This window comes from Sprattus sprattus (assembly GCF_963457725.1).
Source record: "Sprattus sprattus genome assembly, chromosome: 17".
NCBI lineage: Eukaryota > Metazoa > Chordata > Actinopteri > Clupeiformes > Clupeidae > Sprattus > Sprattus sprattus.
The window spans coordinates 26,764,749-26,786,262 of record NC_137915.1 but is presented as its reverse complement, the minus strand read 5'-3'; the positions used below and the strand labels follow the sequence as shown (position 1 = coordinate 26,786,262).

Here is a 21,514-nt window from a genome sequence, read left to right as displayed (position 1 = left end):
CACATTTCAGAGTTTTTTTTATGGGATTCAGGTCTCGAAATTGGGCTGGCCATGACAGGGTCCTGATCTGGTGATACTGAGAAGTGTTTTTTCCAGCAGGGCAATGCTCCATGCCACACAGCCAGGCCAGTAAAGGTGTGGATGGAGTATCACCAGATCAGGACCCTGTCATGGCCAGCCCAATTTCGAGACCTGAATCCCATAAAAAAAACTCTGAAATGTGATCAAGAGGAAGATGGATGGTCACAAGCCATGAAAAGAAGCCGAGCTGCTTGAATTCTTGCGCCAGGAGTAGCATAAAGTCACCCAACGGCAATGTGAAAGACTGGTGGAGAGCATGCCAAGACACATGAAAGTTGTGATTTTAAATCAAGGTTATTCCACCAAATATTGATTTCTGAACTCTTCCTAAGTTAAAGCATTAGTATTGTGTAGTTTAAAAATGAATATGAGCTTGTTTTCTTTGCATTATTCGAGATCTGAAGACACTGCATCTTTTTTGCTATTTTGACCAATTGTCATTTTTCTGCAAATAAATGATCTAAATGACAATATTTTTATTTGAAATTTGGTAGGAATGTTGCCAGTAGGTTATAGAATAAAACTAAAATGTACATTTTACTTTAACACATACCAATAAATAGTAAAACCAGAGAAACTGATAATTTTGAAGTGGTCTCTTAATTTTTTCCGCGGCTGTATATATATTTATATATATTATAAAATAAATATTCATATTTCTCTACTAATCTGTGGTATGGGTGTAATTTCTGCAGGATTCCGATCATTTCAAGCATTTTTAATATCAAAATCGCTGAATTTGCGCATTTCCGCTTCCTGAAAACATGGACGTGCCGTGGACTAAGGGAAATGCATTGGTGTCTATGGGCAGCTGAGCCAGTGCCTCAGTAAAGGCTGATTCATGCTTCCTTACGTAAGCGTAAGCGCAAGCGCAAGAGGCCGCGCAAGCCCCTTGCGCGACCCTTGCGCGACTTCTTCTTCGACTTCTAAGGATTGCGCAATCACTCCAAACTGGGTTTTACGCATGCGTGCGCAAGCGTAGAACCTTTGAGTTGAGCTCAAAACGCATTGAAAAATATTGTTACTGAGGCAGGCAGTACCACTGCTGCTGGAAGGGAGGCGAGCCAGAGCGCAATTGTCGGGTATATGTTGTTTTTAAAGTTGGGCTTCTTCTAGGCTTCTACTTGACGGCAAAAATGGAAGGTTGTATTGCTAAGCTGAAGCAGTTCTCAAAATTGGACTTGCAGTCCAAACGTGAAATGATTAATAATGGGAGACCAATGGTGGAGCTAAAATGTTTGCTTCAAACGACGGGACCGAAGGTATTGACATTTGCATTGGAGTATTTCACGTTTCCCAACTGGACATATTCATGCGCAACATTCGCTAAAGGCTGCTAGGTGCAGGGGAGCCGTGAATGGATTACGAGCTCCAACGAAAGTGCACCAACTTTAAATTATACCGGTCAGTAGAACATTTTGGTATAGTGTGCTATGTCTGTGGTGTTTAACTGTTTGCTTGTTAATACGTTGTGTAAATAAATATGTAAGTGTTTTTTTCTCAACTTCGATGTCCGAGTTGCAGTGTTGGGCAAGCTACTTGATATGTGTAGTGAGCTAAGCTATCAGCTACTCTACAATAAATTCAGCTTCACTTCACCGAAGCTACCACTAAAAAAAAAAGTAGCAAGCTAAGTTACATAAACCTGTCAAAAGTAGTTTGATACATTAGAAGCTACTTTCAGTTAAACAAACTGCATGCCAAGTCAATGCAATTTTAGGGATCAACACAACTGTCAGTCAGATAAAAACGGTTGAATGGATGAAATTCGTGTGTTCTTATGTTTGTGTTGGATGTCATTGACATTGACAGGAACATTTTCTTTGGATTACAAAGAAGGCATCTGAAAACATATTTAGTTTCACTCGTCTCTTGTAAAGTGACGTACTTTTGAAGGTATGGCTGTTGAGTCAGGTATTCAAACGCAGATGAAAACAAATGAGTGCAGAAGACCTCGCCTACCTTCATCTTTCGTCTATTTCGTGCATTTTCGCAATTCGACTCCCTGAGCAGGCAGCACGGACTTTTCACTATTTAACTTTCATCATCTTCAGCTGTATCTAAATATCAACAGCATTCTAGTTATCCGGTTGTCTAGAATCTGCATGCAAACTACCCATTTAAAATTAGGGGAGAATTAATTTTAAATGTATGAGCAGCGTCTGGTGTAGCCTACTTGAAATGACGATATCTATCTATCTATTTTCACTCGTCTCGCCTAAAGTGATGTACTGCTTAATTTTTGTGTTTGATGGCTGCAGGGAAGCCTCAGAAAGGTCCAGGATAAATTAGCTTTCAAGGAGTCTACTGCGGTACTTGATCAATAAAAGAGCTTAGCAACTGAAAAGTTACTTGGTTTTGTAAAAACCGACGCTACTGACAAATGTAGTTAAGCTAGTAGCGTCGCTACAAGTAGTGACGCTACTGCCCATCACTGTCGAGTTGTGTAAAAGGTTATATTTTCCCTAGACAAATTGAAATGAGCCATATCATTGGTGGGAGGGCTACCTTGTAACTATTAATATCTTATTTGACATGGTGACACGTTTAGCTGTAGGCCTATACAGCCTCGTAAAAGTCAGTTGACTATTGAGCCGCATAACTTCTTATAATAATAATCGTTTAAAAGTAATAGTATTAGACAATAAAACATAACGTTTTTTCAGTTATGGTGAGATGACAATTTTTAAACCATAAGCATATATACATGTATGATGTATACATTTCTATTTTTTTTAAACAACTAGAGATCGGAATGACGTATCACTTCCGGTTTCTGTGCCTCACCAGCTGCGAACCTCACCGCACGTCACAGGAGCCACTGTAGACAAAGGTAATCCTGCAGTCATTTTATCATTTGACCTTAGACAGAGGGATTGATCATTCATGAAACATTTACTCACCCCTTTTAGTTATTTGAATAATCTAAAAGAAGCAGGAACATAATCGAATCCTCTACTTTAGGCCTAGCTCTCTACATATTCATTGCTCCCTGCAGCTCTTCGTTTTTCTTGGGACATTTTTTCCATTTCATGGTTTATTTCCCCTGCTTGATTTTGGAGAGGATGCATTAAGCTCTGCCTCAACTCTGCCAGAGAGGATTTGGAGATGACTGTGACTTTCTCACACCACTCCACATCTCTCAATTGGCAGGGAGATGATCTTGGAAGAGTACAATGGGAAGGAGCCTGTCGGGGATAAAAACACTGAAGTAATGGTTTTGTAGCTTTTGGCCAAAGGCTCCGAAGCTGGTTTGTGTGTAGCTATTGCAATTCTGCATCACAAGGATATGAGTCCTTTGGGTGTAACCGTTGATGTAGCACCAGGAGACCACATTGAAAGGCCAGATGAATGGCCTTATCAGTAGAGCTAGAACTAGAGCAATGATCATTTCTGTGGATAGTTCTCTTTATGCAAAGGCCATCTTTCAGAGACAACAGTCACATTTATCAAATTAAAACTATGTTTCTTGGGAGATCAAGCAGGACTGATCTAAATGAGTGGTTTGTAGTTTACCATGGCTGTTCTTTTAAAGGAAACACTTACTCAAGATTGTGGTCCTTGTATGTTGATGATTTTGTCCCTACTGCTCTCTTAGAAGTTTGACGACCCTAGGTTTGTCATCCATGCTAGTTCATAACACTTCTCTGCAAGTCACACATTTGCACGTTAAAGCTGTGTCATGATAAATGAGTATCCACAATAAAGACCCAAGTGCCCCTTTGTTCCTCGCTCAAAGTTTGTCTATCATCAACAAGTGTCTACAGAAAGTGCCCTCTTTGTACAGACGCACTGGAGTCCCATATGTTTTTCCCAATCTTTTGTTTCTTCAAACTTGCTCAGTCACTCTTTCACTCCCTTCCAGCGTGCCTTCTCTTTATCCTTTTTGTCTTTCTGCTGTGCGCTCTCCAAGTTAAAGACCAGATGTTCAACTATTTTCTGCCTGATATCTCAAACTGAAGAAAAAGAAAGAAAAAAACTCCTCCACTGCCAGTTCATGTCAAGTTCATGCAGCTGGAAGAGATATGTTTGTAATTACAGGATCTCAAACCAGACTGATGAAGCATGGTTCAGGGAGGACAAGCAGTTTCTCCAGAGAACTGAGACTTCACACGACAGGGATGGGTTACAGCTCATCTAAATACATCAGAGCATATCCATTTTCAGCCATGTTGTTCACATTCCTAAAAACTTTAATGCTCAGTCTTACTGTCATTTCGTGAAAAAAACACGACACACAACTGATCGATGAGTGTGAATGTTGTAGGACATCAAATGTACTACCAATTATGTCAACGCATTCAGTTTATGAGGACATCTGTAGACACCTGCAGAATTATCTCCAAATGTAAGACCAAAATGTTTACCACAGATATATTTCATTGACCAACTGCTTAAATATTGCCTTAAATGATGTCTTTTCCTATCTCTTCACCTCTCGTTTGGGTAACTGTTACATGCTCCTGTGTGTTTGACAAATTTGTTTTGGCTAGTCTTGAGTGTTTTGTCTGATTGTGTGATTGCGTGATTCCTTATGTGCAGAATGAACTCAAGGGCTGTGTTTGTCCTGTGTGTGAGACTGAATGAAGCATCCTCTTCATTCAGTTTGGGAAGGTCCTGTTTTCAGAGCAGGAACTCGCATCAGTGTAATGTCAGACATTGTAAAGCAAATTAAAACAAACTTCAATTTGAAATGTCTGCTGGCAGTATTTTTGAGTGGGCAGTTATGTACAGTTTCCATTTTGTTATGCTCTCCCCAAAGCATGCATGTACTTTGGGAACCAAGTATCATTTTTCTTCAATTAAAAATATATAGAATATTCACTATTGAGAATTGGCTGATTAGAAAATGTGAGTCATTTGGTTGAATACATATGGTTATCATCATCAATCAAGGATCCAGATGTTTCTCAGATCAACTGAATAAGCCTTGGGTACAACTACTAGAGAAGGATCTTGATGGTTTCATTGGATTATTCAAAGAGAGGACTCAGGTGCTTCATCACTGAGTACAGCAACACTTAAACAATGAGGGCTTATCCTCACTTAGCAACCAAAAGTGTGTCTTCATTCACCAGCTGTGCAGCAGAGAAAATTACGCTAATTAGCAAAACTTTGATTTTGTGTGTAACGGAACATTCAGCTGATCAGTCATGTAGTCATGGCATTGCAGGCTGCTTCTTGGCCAGTGGCTGCTGGCTTATTGTCCTGCCTTAAGCCTCGGTGGGTGGATGAACAGTCAATGAATGTAAACATTGATATGCGCACTTTCAGCTCCATTATTTTTAGATTAACCGCTTAGCTTTTTTACTGAAAAATGACTCCAATATCAAAAGCTTATATAACCTTATTTATGAAGTGCTACCTTTAACTTTACAACCTCGCCTTTAACTTCCTCATGAGGTGTCAAATGGGACATGAGGAGTGCAACAATGACATCAGACAACATAACAGGAGTAAATGCTGCAGTTAATGGAAATAAGTGTTAAACAAAACTTTACAACCTCTTACAGTATTTCAGAACAAGGAAAGATGAGTTCATTGACCAAACAAAGGATAAAGTTCCACACACATAAGGCATTAACCATGGTCTGCTCTTATTTATGAAGTGCTAGATTAAACACTTAGCCACGGGGATACTTTGACCCACCTCTTATAGGCTTTTGTACTGGAATGCAGAGTATGGACTGGATGGGAATCCATGCACTTAAAACAAGGCCTGCTGGATGGATCAAAATCTAACAGGTATTAATAAATGATGTCACATATTTCAGCACGTACACCCTCTGGGACTGTTTCAAGCTGTGTATACCTCAGTTTGGAGGTGTTGAGTGTGTTACATGCTACCTCTACAGAGCATCGCTGGGCAGACAGACCACCCAAGCAGAGCCACTGTTTCCAGTACGGAAGAGGGGATCAGGCTGACCCTAGATCAGGCTTACCCCAGATCCCCTGCTCTTGTTATGCTTTCTTTTTCAGATACTTTTCAGTGAGTCTGCTACTCGGATGAATCATAATACAAACCGTGGTCAGTAGTTTATGTATAGACTTGTCCCATAACTTGAATTTACAAAATATGATTCCACTTTTTGTTATTTATTTTTGTTACTATATTAATCCGTCTTAATTTTTTTTCCCACAAACCATCTGTTGAAACTCTTGCAAATGACTTATTATGGGCTTAAATAATGTGCTGCAGTTGGGGTTTGTTTGACCTGAGAGGAGGTAGTATTAATTTGGATAAGCTGACAAATATTTGAGAGTAATGGCTATCTGAAATGATAAATGATAAATGATACATGATAAATAGTGACTAACTACAAACACAGGCGCTGGAAATAGTTTTCCGACATTTTTTCTTTGAATAGCTTTGACTATATGCAATAATTCTATCTCCACTATGTGGTGGTGATTTCAGGTGATTTCCGGCCCGAAACACAGAACTACATTGTGCATATCCTGGTTGATTAGTTGGAACAACATATGTGTTTACCTGTCCTTCGCATGATCATATACCATCAAACGGAATTTGAAGATGACCAAACAACATACTCCAAAAAATGGCACATTGTTGCTTTAAGTGTGTGCATCAGCATAAAGCATATATCTACATGAGCTCATTGGTGCCTAAACCAATGGTAAACCCATGACAAATGCGATAATTTAAATCATGAGACAAATTATTATTAAAAACAAAGTGTTTCTAACTAGTGCCAAATGTGTGACTATGTATGTATGATTAACTTCCATCATTTCCATCCGCTGACATTGATATTTCAAAAGCAGACCTTTCTCTGTGATGTTTGTGAGGACTACTATTGGCCTATATCAGTATCAAATACAACAGAGAATCTACACAGCATCAGATCCCTTCAAACTGTCAATAGGTGTCATTGTTATCTTTCCCCCCTGCGTTTGTTAATGGGTTCATGAGTGTTGAGCTCTGTCTAGCATTGCTCCTCACCCTGATAGCGGAGTCTAGGCCCATGTCATCTGTGTATGTCATCTTAGCCACGAGGCACTGCGGCCCTCCGTCAGGTCTGGAATACAGATCTGCATGCCAGACTCTCACAGTAGACCTGTCTGCCTGTTTGGGCTCTCACAAATCTACAAGTGACTCAAGATGGATCTCCTATACATGTGACACGAGCCTGAGATACAAAAAGCACCAATGGCTACAGCATGATGAGCTGTGGGTTAACAGCTGTTTCATCATTTTCAGAGAGACTTTGAAACATTTAACTTAGATTCTTCTTCTCCTCATCCTCTTCCTCCTTCTTCTATCGTTCTTCATTACTTGAATCAAACAATTTAAAGTCTTAAACCCATAATGCGAACACTCTCCCAGCTATCCACTATTGTAAATATAGTTTACATTGTGACCACATTTATTGTGAAGATTTGTCATATATTTTGTCTGATGCATTTATTCAATTTAGTTTCACCACAAATTTACATGACACACCACAAATACATGAGCGCAATGTAGCTTGGCTTTGTTTGTCCACCTCCACCTGTTCACAGAAACCCCTGTCTCTCTGCGCGAAAGTGTGGGGGCAGATACTTTGGGCATTAGAGAAATTGCAATAAAACTGCAGGTCTTTTTTCCTCTGCATGCCACATTACCTCTCAAGAGGCTGTAGCATTAGTAGTCCAATAACACTGGCCCCCGCGCCTCACTCTACCTCATAACAGAGGGATTTTGTCCAAATCCAGGGGTGACATCACTCCGCCAGCCTCCCCTTTTCTATAGTCAACTAGATTTCATCCTTGTGTGTGTGTGTGTGTGTGTGTGTGTGTGTGTGTGTGTGTTAGAATGTTTTGGTGCTCTATGAACTCAGAGGCTGATAGTATCTGTGGATGATGTTTGAGGCTCATGCGATGACCTCAGGATCACATCCTTCTGTTGGGAGCTTGGAAGTAGGAGTCCTCTTTCTCCTCGCACGCCACTGTGATGAGAGCCAGCTTACCCTCATCATCCCTGATTTTATCCTTCCCCCCTTTCTCAGCCCACCACGCACAGTTCCCATACAAACTCCTAAGCCCTTTGCAATTAACCACATCTGTGAAGAAGCTTGTTTATGACCAATCACAGAACATCAGCTTGAGGCAACCGCAACAGCTAAATATGAGCTCTTTGAAGGGCAGATGTCCCTCTGATGAGGAGGTGTAGAAGCTGGATACACAAGTGCACTTAAGATAAACTTGACACTTCTTCAACACAAACTCACTATAACAACTTAATGACATCCATGACAACCCAGAGCAAAAGAATACATGCATTTCTTAATGCAGTTGAAGGCTTTCACATTTAAGTATTAGTAATGTGTGTAAGCCCTTGTTGCCTTAAACCCTGACCAAGACATTTTTGACAAAATATTTTTATATAATAAAATAGTGTATAACTATGATGGAAACAATAGTCTTGTATTGGTAGAGACTGCAAATGTTTCAAAGGAAATAGTAGTACAGACTGACAAGACTATTTCTCTCCAATTGCCCCCGCCCCTCTCTCTCCCTCTCTCTCTCTCTCCCTCCCTCCCAGACTCTGACCTCAGCATGCGGACCCTGAGTACCCCCAGTCCTGCTCTGATTCTCGCTCCACAAACCATTATTTCTGGCAACAACTCCAGCTCTTCTGTCTCTGGGGAGACAGTTGCCCTCGTGCACCCTTCTCCAGGACACCATCCCCTTGCCCCTGTCGACCTCCTCCCAGACAACACCCTCCTTCAGATGTTTTCCCACCTGTCCACAAACCAGCTGTGTCGATGTGCTAGAGTCTGTCGCCGCTGGTATAACCTGGCCTGGGACCCACGTCTTTGGAGCAGCGTCCGGCTGGGAGGAGAGCTGCTCCACGTAGACCGCGCCCTGCGAGTACTCACGCACAGACTGTGCCAGGACACGCCCAACGTGTGCCTAACCCTGGAGACGGTGGTGGTCAGCGGCTGCCGTCGGCTCACTGACAGGGGCCTCCACACGGTGGCGCTGTGCTGCCCAGAGCTGAGACACCTAGAGGTGGCTGGCTGCTACAACGTCTCGGATGAGGCTGTGTTCGAGGTCGTATCCCGCTGCCCCAACCTGGAGCACCTTGATGTGTCAGGTAACAACAAACACTTAAGCAGTCATGGTGTATTATTATCTTGCATTAGTTGCCTAACGCACACTTGTTTGGCCAATAGGGGGTGCTCAAATAGAACCTACTCTGCAACCCTCACTTCCACAACTGTGGCCCAATCAAACTGAAACATACCATTAATGGATCACAGAAATGCATTTTTCTCGAAAACTGAATGTTGCTGCCGACATTTATGACATTGTGGCATAAGCATAGAGTCTAAAAAAAAAGAATTTGTGATTCATGGCACTTCTGTTTTCTCTGCCTGTGCAAGCTGGGAAATGCATTAAGAAATGGAGAGAATCACTGCCAGCGTAGTACTCTCTGGAGACAGAGGCGAAGGCCTGGTCGTCTTTGAAAGCTGGACTCCCAACCTTACAGAGATTCAGGCCGTCTGTCTGCTGCTTTCATTAGGGGAGTGACATGCTAAAAAGCAATTCTCATTATTGAAAAGTCCCCATAATTCCATGGTCAAGGAAAGTCCAAGTCATTAAGAAGAGGAAGTCTCTCTCATTGACAAAAAAAGCTTACAATTTGTTACAATTGTTACCGCAAAGAAAAATGGTTTTCCAACAAAGGATAATCAATCAAAGTAAACTTTTGGTTAATATTCTTCTGCCAATGGTTAATGCCTTTAACTTGACTAATCTCTCTTTCACTTAATCTCTCTCTTTCCCCCCGTTTGAATAAAGACTCTGAGAAGTAAGATCATGCTGAAGACCGCATTACGCTGTCATGGATCGCTTCCCTCTCTAATGGTTTTAACCACAATAAGGGCCTTTCCTGCCACAGGTCTTACAGAATCCAAACCATAGAGATATTGATACAGCAGAAAATGCGGAAAATAAACGGTTATAAATAATAATACTCTTAAAGATTATGCAGACCTGATGTAACCTCTGGTTGGCGGTTTTCACTTTAAAGACCTTGGCACTTTTTGGTTTTCTTCAGTGTTGATTTCTCTTAAACACTGTGGGCTGTGTCCTACAACTGGCACAGTAGGGCTGCATACCTAATGTAACAGTTGCTTATGTCTGTCACATCAGTTAATCTGATTTATCTCCCTCTGGAACGAAATACTGTTTTCTGATTGGCTAATGGGGTGTACATTAAGTTCGTATAACCGGACACCTTGGACGTAGTCCCAGTAGAAACGTTAAATCGCCGTTCCATATCAATGCTCTTGAATGGTTACCATTGACAACCAACGTAACGTTTATTTTTTGACAGCTAGGATAATTTGAACCAAGATGGCGGCGTGTTGGGACAAGTTAGTGGGCAATGTTTTATGTCAATTAAGCTATCTACACGACTTTTTATATGTCTAAATTGACTCGGTTAGTTGTTTATGTTCTACACAAATGTTGTAGAGTATTGTAATTCTTAACTGAAAGTCTCGAATATTATTTGTAGGCGGCTGTATTATTTGTAGGCGGCTTGTAGGCGCTTAGAAAAAAAAAACATTGAAACAGATGGTAGCTCACACGGCTAACTAGCCGGCTCGATTGTGAGCCTTCGACCAAAATTACTAAACTTGACCTCCCTGTTGCTCTGTCCAACTTCACCATCAACGGAAACGTGGAGTTCAACTGTAAATAGTAAAACCTTATGAACAATACCTGCTGTGTCCGTGTGTCCGTTTACTTTACAGAGGTGAACTCATGAGTGTCACTTTGCAGCAACGCCCGGGGAAACTAAAGGTCCAGTTCCACTCACTACTTTCTCTAACGGGAGCACTAGGCTTCAAATCAAGAATTCATCAGGTTATTATGCATGTTAAATTTCCTAAAGATAAAGGAAATTCTAAATAATAATAATAATAATAATAAAAATAAAAAACGTTTTGGATGTTGTAAACGGGAGATAAGCGGGATAACGGATAACGGATAACTTCTGCGGAGCAACATCACTCTGCGTCGTGGTGTTCTTTGCCCCGCAGCGTCCATTAACTTCGTAGAACTGGACAGCTCGTCGGCCGTTATCCCTTACATGATAGCATGTGTCTCCACTGTGAATATACGATGGTATGAAGTTGATTTAAAACACAACATAGTATTACACCAAAAGACAGATGGATCTCACCTCAATAGACCTCAAGGCAATTGTATTCCCTCATTTACATTTGTGAATCTGCAATACTGGCCTCCTCTGGCTATTTTTAGTTAAGCATGTCTAAAGTTTGCTAAGCTAGTATGTTGTATTTAATAAGCTATGATTGTACAAATCAGTTTTGTATTTGAAAGGAGAATGTTTTGTCTGATGATAATTCATGTTTGTAGTCATGAATATGTTGTCCAACATTCTTTTTCTCATTTTAGGTTGCACCAAGGTCACCTGTATCAGTCTGGCTCAAGATTCCTCTATGACTCCTCTGTCTCCTCCGTCCTGCCAGCAGATCGCCATCCGTTACCTGGACATGACCGACTGCTTCTCACTGGAGGATGAAGGCGTGCGCACCATCGCCTCCCACTGCCCGCGTCTCACCCACCTCTACCTGCGTCGCTGCCAGCGCCTGACGGATGAGGCCCTCCGTCAGTTGGCACTGCACTGCCCAGCTATCCGCGAGCTCAGCCTTAGCGACTGTCGACTGGTGAGTGACTTTGGACTCCGCGAGGTGGCACGTCTGGAGGGCCGTCTCCGCTACCTGAGCCTGGCACACTGCTGCCGTATCACTGACGTTGGCGTGCGCTATGTGGCCCGCTACTGCCCACGGCTACGCTACCTGAACGCCCGGGGCTGTGAGGGGCTGACCGATCACGGTCTGGGCCACCTGGCACGCAGTTGCCCGAAGCTGCGTTCCCTGGATGTTGGCAAATGCCCACTGGTGTCAGACTTAGGGCTAGAACAGCTGGCGCGGAGCTGCCCAGGCCTGCGGAGGCTGAGCCTGCGGGCATGTGAGAGTGTGTCCGGGCGAGGGCTGCGCGTACTGGCCACTCACTGCCCCGAGCTGCAGCTGCTCAATGTGCAGGAGTGCGAAGTCCCTGCAGAGGCACTTCGGCTGGTGAGACGCCATTGCCGGCGCTGTGTCATCGAACACACTATCCCTGCCTTCTACTGAGGGTGTAGGAGGGGGGTGGGGGGCAACACAAATTCTCATCATTGACAAATGGAGTCCTTTTTCTCCCTGCATATTTTTATTGATGTTGTTGACTAAGATAAGACAATAATATAAACTAAGGTAAAACTTTATATGGTGCAATATTTGCATTTTAATAAAGTGATTGCTGTCGTTTCCACCTGTAATACAAAGAATATTCAGTGTTGGTGTATTTATGAAGAGGGATATTCTTTTTAATGCCATGAATTCAGATACTTTGTAAGCTGTTATGATATCATATTATAAATATTTACTGCCTCAACATTATGGGGTGAGCATTTGCACTTTATATGCATCACAAACATTTTTCCAGGTGAAGGTATTAAGAGGTTTCTGCCAGATAATCGATCAGTTCATAAATGTGATGCTGCTATGTTTTTTATATATAAAGGGTTGTTTTGTAATGCTCTAATAGATGTGTTTTAGTATTAAGCTCTAAAATGGAAGCACTTTTTTTAATTAAAAACGAAAAGCTACTTTGTTTGATTTTCTTTTTTGTTACAGTTATAGTTGTTTCAATTATTTTAAAGTGGGAAAGAAATATGTTTTGAAAGCTCAGGCTGTACTTTCGAAAAGGGTCCTTAACCACCCTTCCCGATTTAATTCAGTTCACACTGATAACAGTTCAGCAGCAATGCTGTCACCGTGTCTCTTAGGTGACTACTCCAGTGAATCTGTCTCCTTGCTTACAGCTCCAAAGCTTGGGTTTCTCTTTTAAACTAGCCTCATGTATCACTGGCAGCAGCACCTACATATACATCATACATACTAGATATGGTATGGTATTTGACATGAAAACTTGCCTAAATATATAAAAGACAATAATCCCGTAGTCCTACACTCTTCAAGTGGTAGCCATGCTATCGGCATCTGGGTGTAAAACACAATTTAAGCTAGTTAGGACAGTAGTTTGGATTCTTAAGTAAGGATTGTGCCCATTGTGTAATGCCTAATCTGCGTGATTTTGTATCTTTGAAATGTTGTTCCTGTAACTCTTGTACTGCCATGAATCACTTAGAGCACTGGCAAATAGAACCTATGGCTGTGAGCTGAGATTAGTGTTCACCCTGTTTCATGCACTCCTTCCAAGTCTTGCAGGTGCTTCTGATTTTTAGTTCCCACCAGTTCTTAGATTTCTAAATGCCTTTTTATTAAACTATGCGCCATATGGTGTTTAGAGCCAGAGGAGAAATGGCCTAACCACAAATTCCCTGTCTGGCAAACTGTTGTTAGGCTGTTAGATAAATGTCCTATGGCAACATAAATGGAAACTGTGCGGGAATAATTCCATGTAAAGAGGCCCAGGGTATAGCATTTTCAGTGAAAGAGCAATGTGGCTTTATTGGCCTTGGCTCTGAATGAACATATGGCGCATAGTTTAATGTGACACTGTGGCAGGTGGCCACAGACTGCACTGGCAACCAAGTCCTGAAAGCCATTCCGATGGAACCAGCTCAGTAGAGTGACAGAGAAGTGTTTCTACTTACAATACACAAGCTCTCCATGCAGGACCACTTGAGCTGCAACTACTAACACAAACATGGCTGACCCAACAGCTGATACAGATACCACTGGAAGTAATTTGAAAATTATAGTATTATGGTAAATAATCAGAATGTGACTTGTTGTCGCACAGTGTCATCTTGGTATTCAGGCTTTTCGAGGCAAGTTGAGGTTCATTGCATGTTTATCCTCTTTGGGACAAACAAGTGGAACAAGCTACCCTCTGATCTTGCCTGGAAGCTGGTGTCACCCCAGAAATGATTAATTGATCTTGACCTTTTCAATGGGGTCAGCTGTGTGTATTCTACCATCTCAGATGCAAATGCATGTACCACTTTATATTCCAGATCCACCTTAGATATATAAAGAATAGGGAGCCATATTTGTGCAGGAAGGCCACTCAGATGATGTGCTTCATGTGGTTGTTCCTAGGATGCCGGTAATAAAATAAGGGGCCTCATTTATAAAACGTACTTACGCACAGAACTGATCTTAGACTGTGCGTGCGATCAAATCCACGTCTAAGTACAGATTTATAAAAACCGTCTTAGACGTAGAAAAGGACGTATCTCTACGTCTGGTTTCAGTTCGTGTAAGTACATTTCCTTGCGGCAATACTGGAGTACTGCAGGAATTCAGGACTCTCCGAGCGCCGACAGCCGACACGCAGTTTCATTTGGGCTAATGGTGAAAGGCCAAATTAATGTTTCGCTCAATAAAATCAAATAAACTATTAGAATAATTTGCACATGAATGAGATTCACATCTTATAGGTATTCCGTTTTAATTTCACAAGTGTAAAACATTTTGCTCAAACTTATAGCCTATAAGAAGACTAATAGAGGCTTAGTTTTCAGTAGGAGATATGGCTGCATTGGCGTTGTTAGAGCATATTGCCAACTGCGCAATAAGGAGAGAGAGGGTTTTTTTTGTGATCGCGTAGACTTTTTGACACAGGATGATGTATGTCTGAAAAGCAGGTACCGCTTGCCGAGAGCGTTGTGCCCAAATGGCCTCTTGTCTAGAGAGGCACACCAGAGTCAACCAGGTCATACACGTTCAGGTATTGTCCGTTCTTGGATTCCTGGCTACAGGAACGTTCCGATTAGAAATTGGAGACCAGTCGAGCAATCCCCGTCATCATTAGGCAGAATTTTGCCCAATGTTCTTCGCAGTATACTATCCCATATGCCCGCAATTTATTAGATTTCCATACAGTGCCCAGCAAAATGTGAAAGAGGATTTCCTGCGTAAAACAGGGTTCCCAATGTATTCTCATCCAGATTTCGCACACTCAGAACGCCTAGAAAGCCCACTTCAATACAGCACAGGTCGGTAGTGGAGCGCACCAAAGCCTTGGTGCTGCTGCCGCAGATGCGGCTTCTGCTGCTCGTGCCGCAGGTGCTGGTGCTTCGGAGACGTGTCTACTACATGTCACATACTTTGCTTTTGCCATTACGCCACCAGACAGGCTTTCTAACGATGTTTTGGCCCACATCTGCTGTTCCATCAGCAGAACGTCGATGTCAGCTTCACTTTAATTCTTCTGTTTACATGTTTCTTTCTTGCTTGCCACTGTCACAGAGAGTTTGTGCATTGAGGATGCGCTCTGTTTGTGCATTAAAAATATGCTGATGAGATTAAATAGGGGCGTTTTGAGGGCGGAGATTCAGTTGCGCACAATTTCACAACCATTTGTGATTTATAACCGTAACCGAAGGATTGGCGTACACGTGTTTTTTGTGTGTACGTCTGTTTTCTGTGGATCTCACTTAGGGCCTCATTTATAAAACGTTGCGTAGAAACCATCCTACATTTTGTCTAAGACATTTCCTGAAATGAGCGTAAGTGAGATCCACAGTAAACAGACGTACACACAAAAAACACGTGTACGCCAATCCTTCGGTTATAAATCACAAATGGTCGTGAAATTGTGCGCAACTGAATCTCCGCCCTCAAAACGCCCCTATTTAATCTAATCAGCATATTATCAATGCACAAACAGAGCGCATCCTCAATGCACAAACTCTCTGTGACAGTGGCAAGCAGGAAAGAAACATGTAAACAGAAGAATTAAAGTGAGGCTGACATCGACGTTCTGCTGATGGAACAGCAGATGCGGGCCAAAACATCGTTAGAAAAGCCTGTCTGGTGGCGTAATGGCAAAAGCAAAGTATTTGACATGTAGAAGGCACGTCTCCGAAGCACCAGCGGCCGCAACTGTCGCACTGCTGCTCCAGCATCGGAGTCTCGCTGGCCATCGCCACCTTCCCTTAGGCATGCCTTTGCTGTGCTCCACTACCAATCGCGCACGGGCATGTGCTGTATTAAAGTGGTCTTCCTAGGCTGTTTGAGTGTGCGCAATCTGGATGAAAATACATTGGGAACCCTGTTTTACGCAGGAAATCCTCTTACACATATTGCTTTTCCTGGTCACTATATGGAAATATAATACATTACGGGCATATAAAGTGATAATACTGCGAAGAACATCGGGCAAAATTCTGCTAAATGAATTCCAATTTCTCATCGGAACGTTCCTGTAGCCAGGAATCCAAGAACAGACAAAACCTGAACGTGTATGGCCTGGTTGCATCTGGTGCGCCTCTGTAGACGAGAGGCTATTTGGGCACAACGCTCTCGACAAGCTGTAGGCCTACCTGCTTATCAGCCATACATCATCCTGTGTCAAAAAGTGTGCGCGATCACGAAAAAACCCTTTCTCTCCTTATTGCGCAGTTGGCAATATCCTCTAACAACGCCAATGCAGCTATATCTCCTAATGAAAACTAAGCCACTATTAGACTTTCTATAGGCTATAGATTGAGCGAAATGTTTTACACTTGTGAAATAAAAACGGAATACCTATTAGACGTGAATCTCATTCATGTGTGAATTGTTCTAATAGTTTAATTGATTTTATTGAGCGAAACATTCGCCCTAATGGTGACGGTGGTGCACGATGATGATAATGAAACTGCGTGTCGGCGCTTTGAGTTCTAAATTCCTGCAGTACTCCAGTATTGCCACAAGGAAATGTACTTACACGAACTAAAACCAGACGTAGAGATACGTCCTTTTCTACGTCTAAGACGGTTTTTATAAATCTGTACTTAGACGTGGATTTGATCGCACGCACAGTCTAAGATCAATTCTGTGCGTAAGTACGTTTTATAAATGAGGCCCTTAAGCTTATTTCAGGAAATGTCTTAGACAAAATGTAGGATGGTTTCTACGCAACGTTTTATAAATGAGGCCCAAGGTTTTATATAGCATAATCCATGCACATTGGTAATTCAAAGTGCTTTACAAATGAGCAGATAAAAGAACATAGAGAAATAAGAGATTAAAACAGCTAATTTATATAAATTATAAAAGAACAAAGAATTACAATAGATTACAAATCTGCATCAGCATAGCTATGATAAGAAATCTTATTGGCTTTAAAGATTTGTTCAATAGGACAATATAAAGGCTGAATAATAAAGGCTCTAAGATAGACCTCTGGGGGACACCACAGGTCAGAGATGTTGGTGTTGAGGTACAGTTTCCAATGACAACAAAGAAGCTCCTGTCTTGTGAGGATGATCTGAGCCACTTGACAACCGTACCTGAAAATCCAACCCAAGGTTCCAGTCTGTGAAGTGTCAAAGGCTGCACTGAGGTCCAATAAAACTAGGGGCCTCATCTATAAAAAGTTGCGTAGAAACCATCCTACATTTTGTCTACGACATTTTCTGAAATGAGCGTAAGTGAGATCCAGAGAAAACGGACGTACACACAAAAAAACACGTGTACGCCAATCCTTCGGTTATAAATCTCAAATGGTCGTGGAATTGTGCGCAACTGAATCTCCGCCCTCACAACGCCCATATTTAATCGAATTAGCATATTATCATTGCACAAAAAGCAAAAAGAGCACATCCTCAATGCACAAACTCTCGGTGACAATGGCAAGCTAGAAAGAAACATGTAAACAGAAGAATTATAGTGAGGCTGACATCGACGTTCTGCTAATGGAAGAGCATATGTTGGCCAAAACTTTGTTAGAAAACCTTTCAGGTGGCGTAATGGCAAAAGCAAAGTATGTGACATGTAGTAGACACGTCCGGCGGGCGCACCTGCGGCACGAGAAGCTCCAGAAGCCGCATCTGCGTCAGCAGAACCATGGCTTTGGTGCGCTCCACTACCGACTGTGCACGGGTATGTGTTGTATTGAAGTGGGCTTCCTAGGCTGTCTGAGTATGCGCAATCTGGATGAGAATACATAAGGAACCTTGTTTTACGCAGGAAATCCTCTTTCACATTTTGCTGTTCCTTCCTGGGCACTGTATGGAAATCTTATAATTTGCGGGCATATAGAGGGAAAGTAGGCTACTGCGAATAACATCGGGCAAAATTCTGCTTAATGATGACGGGGATTGCTCGACAGGCCTCCAATTTCTCATCGGAACATTCCTGTTGTCAGGAATCCAAGAACGGACCTAACCTGAACGTGTATGGCCTGGTTGCATCTGGTGCGCCTCTGTAGACGAGAGGCCATTTGGAAACAACGCTCTCGGCAAGCGGTACCTGCTTATCAACCATACATCATCCTGTGTCAAAAAGTCTGCTGCTTTTCAAACTGATTAAAAAAAATGGAAGGCAATGTATTTAAGCAGTATGTGGAAGAATTGAGGTTCTGTACTGTTTTTCCCGGAATTTCATTGTGTATCGAACCAGGGGCGGACTGGGGGGAAAAAGTGGCCCGGGAGATACTGTCAGACCGGCCCACACAATACACGCCACGCGGCCCACTAAGTACACGGCGCGCTGCCCACTCAGTACACGCTGCATTGCCCACTCAATGGATCGCACGTATCGACCAGTCAGTGGCCTACTGGGAAAAATACCCATACACTTAACATTATTTTGGATGATTACAAAGAAATTACATCATATATGCATGTTTTTTAATAACATTTGGATCCACCAATTTGCCTGGATGGACACACGGAATAAAATGATACTGGCTATTGTAACACTCCAAGGTAGGTATAGTTTGCTAGATGAATAGTATCAGATCAGATCAGATAGTTATCAGATCAGATGGTTATACATATAACTACAAAGCCTATTGGTTAGTACACTCAAAGCGTATTAGATTAATATACTTGAAATTAGTGCTGTCAAGCAATTAAAATATTTAAACACAATTAATCGCAATTTTTTGTCTATTATCAATGTCTCTTCATTAATTTTTTATCCATTTATCCATTTTTTATTCCAGCAGCAGAATCATCAATCTAGATAACATATTAACATTGTTTATAATGTAAGTGTTGTGAAACGCAAGCTATACTTGGCCAAGTCAACACCATAACATATTAGTAATCTAGGTAACATAATAACATTGTTTATAATGTAAGTGTTGTGTGTAACACAGTGATTTTAGCATAACAAACTAGCTGGTTCACTTTTTTGACACAAGTTAATAGAAATTATAAGATTGCCCTCTTTACAACTACCACCATGGATAGCTTGCTCATCGATTGTAAGCAAGTGACTACGGCTAACATGTTAAAATAGATAATCTCGATGTTGACAATGTAGCACCAGCTTGCTTATTTTACAAGATCATAACGGTCTCAATTTAAGACATACCGTTAGCTAGGCTAGCTGTAGGGAACGTTACCTCATCTGTGAATAGCAAGCTAACATTTGGCAAGGACAACGCCACATCTTACCTTATCACTGTCACCAGTCGGTGGTTTTCCAAATAAAATGTAGGCTAGAGTGATTGACATTTAATAACACCTAAAACAAAATTAGACTGATGGAAGACCTTGACAGAGGCAGCAACGAGCTGTGCCTCATCCATGTTAGAACTAGGGCTAGGGCTGACTGCACACGTCAAGGTTGCGTGCCCTGGCTGGGCGTGTTGCGTGTATGTATGCAAATCCAAATGTAAGAACCCTCTACCTCAGTCGGCACAGCTGAGAACACTTCGGCTGTGTAAGAACCAATTTTCAGGTGTTCATTAATAACGAGATATTTTCTTACGTTGAACATCCGAAGTCTGTAAAACACATTTAAGAAGTAACTTTTAAAAAAAATCGAAAAATAGTCACCATGAGTGTGCAGACAGATCGCGAGTAGGAGTATAAAACTCAGTCAGTGCCTCTTTACAATTGAAATTCTTAGAGAAAGGTAGAGTAGTGTTGTCTTCAAAAGTTAAATTAAATTGAACTTGTGCGCCTGATAGCGGTGGGCCGGTTGATGTTAGTAGTGGGCCGGTGTTTTGGGCCATCGGCCCACCGGGGATATCCCCGGTATTCCCGATGGCCAGTCCGCCCCTGTATCGAACTAAATTCAACCTGAGTTCCTCTCTCTTTGTTGCTGGTAATACCAAATGTCAAGCTGTTTGTAATTGAGAGAATATGTTCTGCCTGATTATATCCATTTTACTCTTGAAAACAATACGCAAACTCAGAGATAAGGTCAGGTGCAAACTGTGGAGGGGGGTTACTTAACCTCTCGAATGTGAACTTCTCGACTGTGAAGGGGGGTTAGTTAACTTCTCGACTATGAAGGGGGGTTAGTTAACTTCTCAACTGTTGTGAATAGCATGCAAGTATTGTTTACATTTTGTAAATGTATGCTTTGTCTATTTCAGCATTACGCATGGAGCATCTCTCTATGGATTTGGTAGTGGATTTGAAGTTTGTATTAGCGCCATTTTTTTCAGTCTTCCTACACTCTTTTTAGGAGTTTAACAGTTGGAAGCTGAAAAATGCTTATTGGTTCTCTCTCTGGCTAGGACAGGTTTAGCTGATGCATAATGCCATGACTTGAATCAGAGTGTTTATATATAAGAGGTTCTTCCTACGCACTTATGCAGTTGCAGCAGTAATTGGGAAAAGACCCTTGTTACATAAGTACGTTCATAAGCCAGTACTTAATTTTAACATGACACTTCAGCGTGTTTGTTTATTAGTTTTAGCCCAAGTGGTAGGTCATAAACTGAGGCATGATAAGGCTTTCTGAGCATCATACCAAAGAAGCTCTCTTTAAATCAGCCAGTCTGTGAGAAGTTTTCCTGGTCTGCCATTTACTGCCCCCTGTTGTTCTAAATGCCTTATGACAACCGCAGCAGCTCACATCAATAAGGTTTAAATGTAATCACAAACCCTTCATACTAACACATAGACATTGTGGTTATTATAAGCAGGAGTAGTAGTATGCTTTCCACCATTATAATTCTTGGTGTCGTTTATTGTAAAACAGCCTCGCCACCAAAACCAAGTTGTCAATAAATGATCTGTATTTAATGGCCCTTCTTGTTGCACCTTAGAAAAGTTTATGTGGAACATTGAGCATTTAGAGCAGTGCCGTTTAAATTCTAAATGAGAACAGACATTGTGACTATTCTCTTCCAAATTAATTTGACTGTTCTCTTTAATAATTAAGACCTTTTTGGTGGTAGCATCTTTAATATAAAGGTACACCTTCTCTTTCTCATTTGTCAAACTTGGTACAAATAACATGAGGCACAGGTCCTGAATGTTATAACTACCAACTTCTTCCTTCATAGATTGTTAGTAACCTTAGAATTACTTTTTTAAATTGACCAAAAATTAAAACACATTTATTGTACAATACAAAACGCAGATGACAGACTGCTACATTACAGAGCTCATCATCTACTATGTCTAAGCTATTTACACAATGCTGCAAAA

The 21,514-nt window shown here is 41.6% G+C and overlaps 1 protein-coding gene across 1 annotated transcript in view; it reads left to right on the top strand.

The window, feature by feature from the left end:
• The window catches only part of LOC308378698 (F-box/LRR-repeat protein 7-like), a 28,598-nt gene extending 16,280 nt beyond the window's left edge, over positions 1-12,318 (top strand). Inside the window, exons 3-4 of the mRNA XM_080855663.1 lie at positions 8,627-9,181; positions 11,515-12,318. Coding sequence (XP_080711789.1) covers positions 8,627-9,181; positions 11,515-12,254 — 1,295 coding nt within the window. The 3' untranslated portion in view covers positions 12,255-12,318. The remainder of the gene's footprint in view (positions 1-8,626; positions 9,182-11,514) is intronic.
• Positions 12,319-21,514: the final 9,196 nt, after the last annotated feature.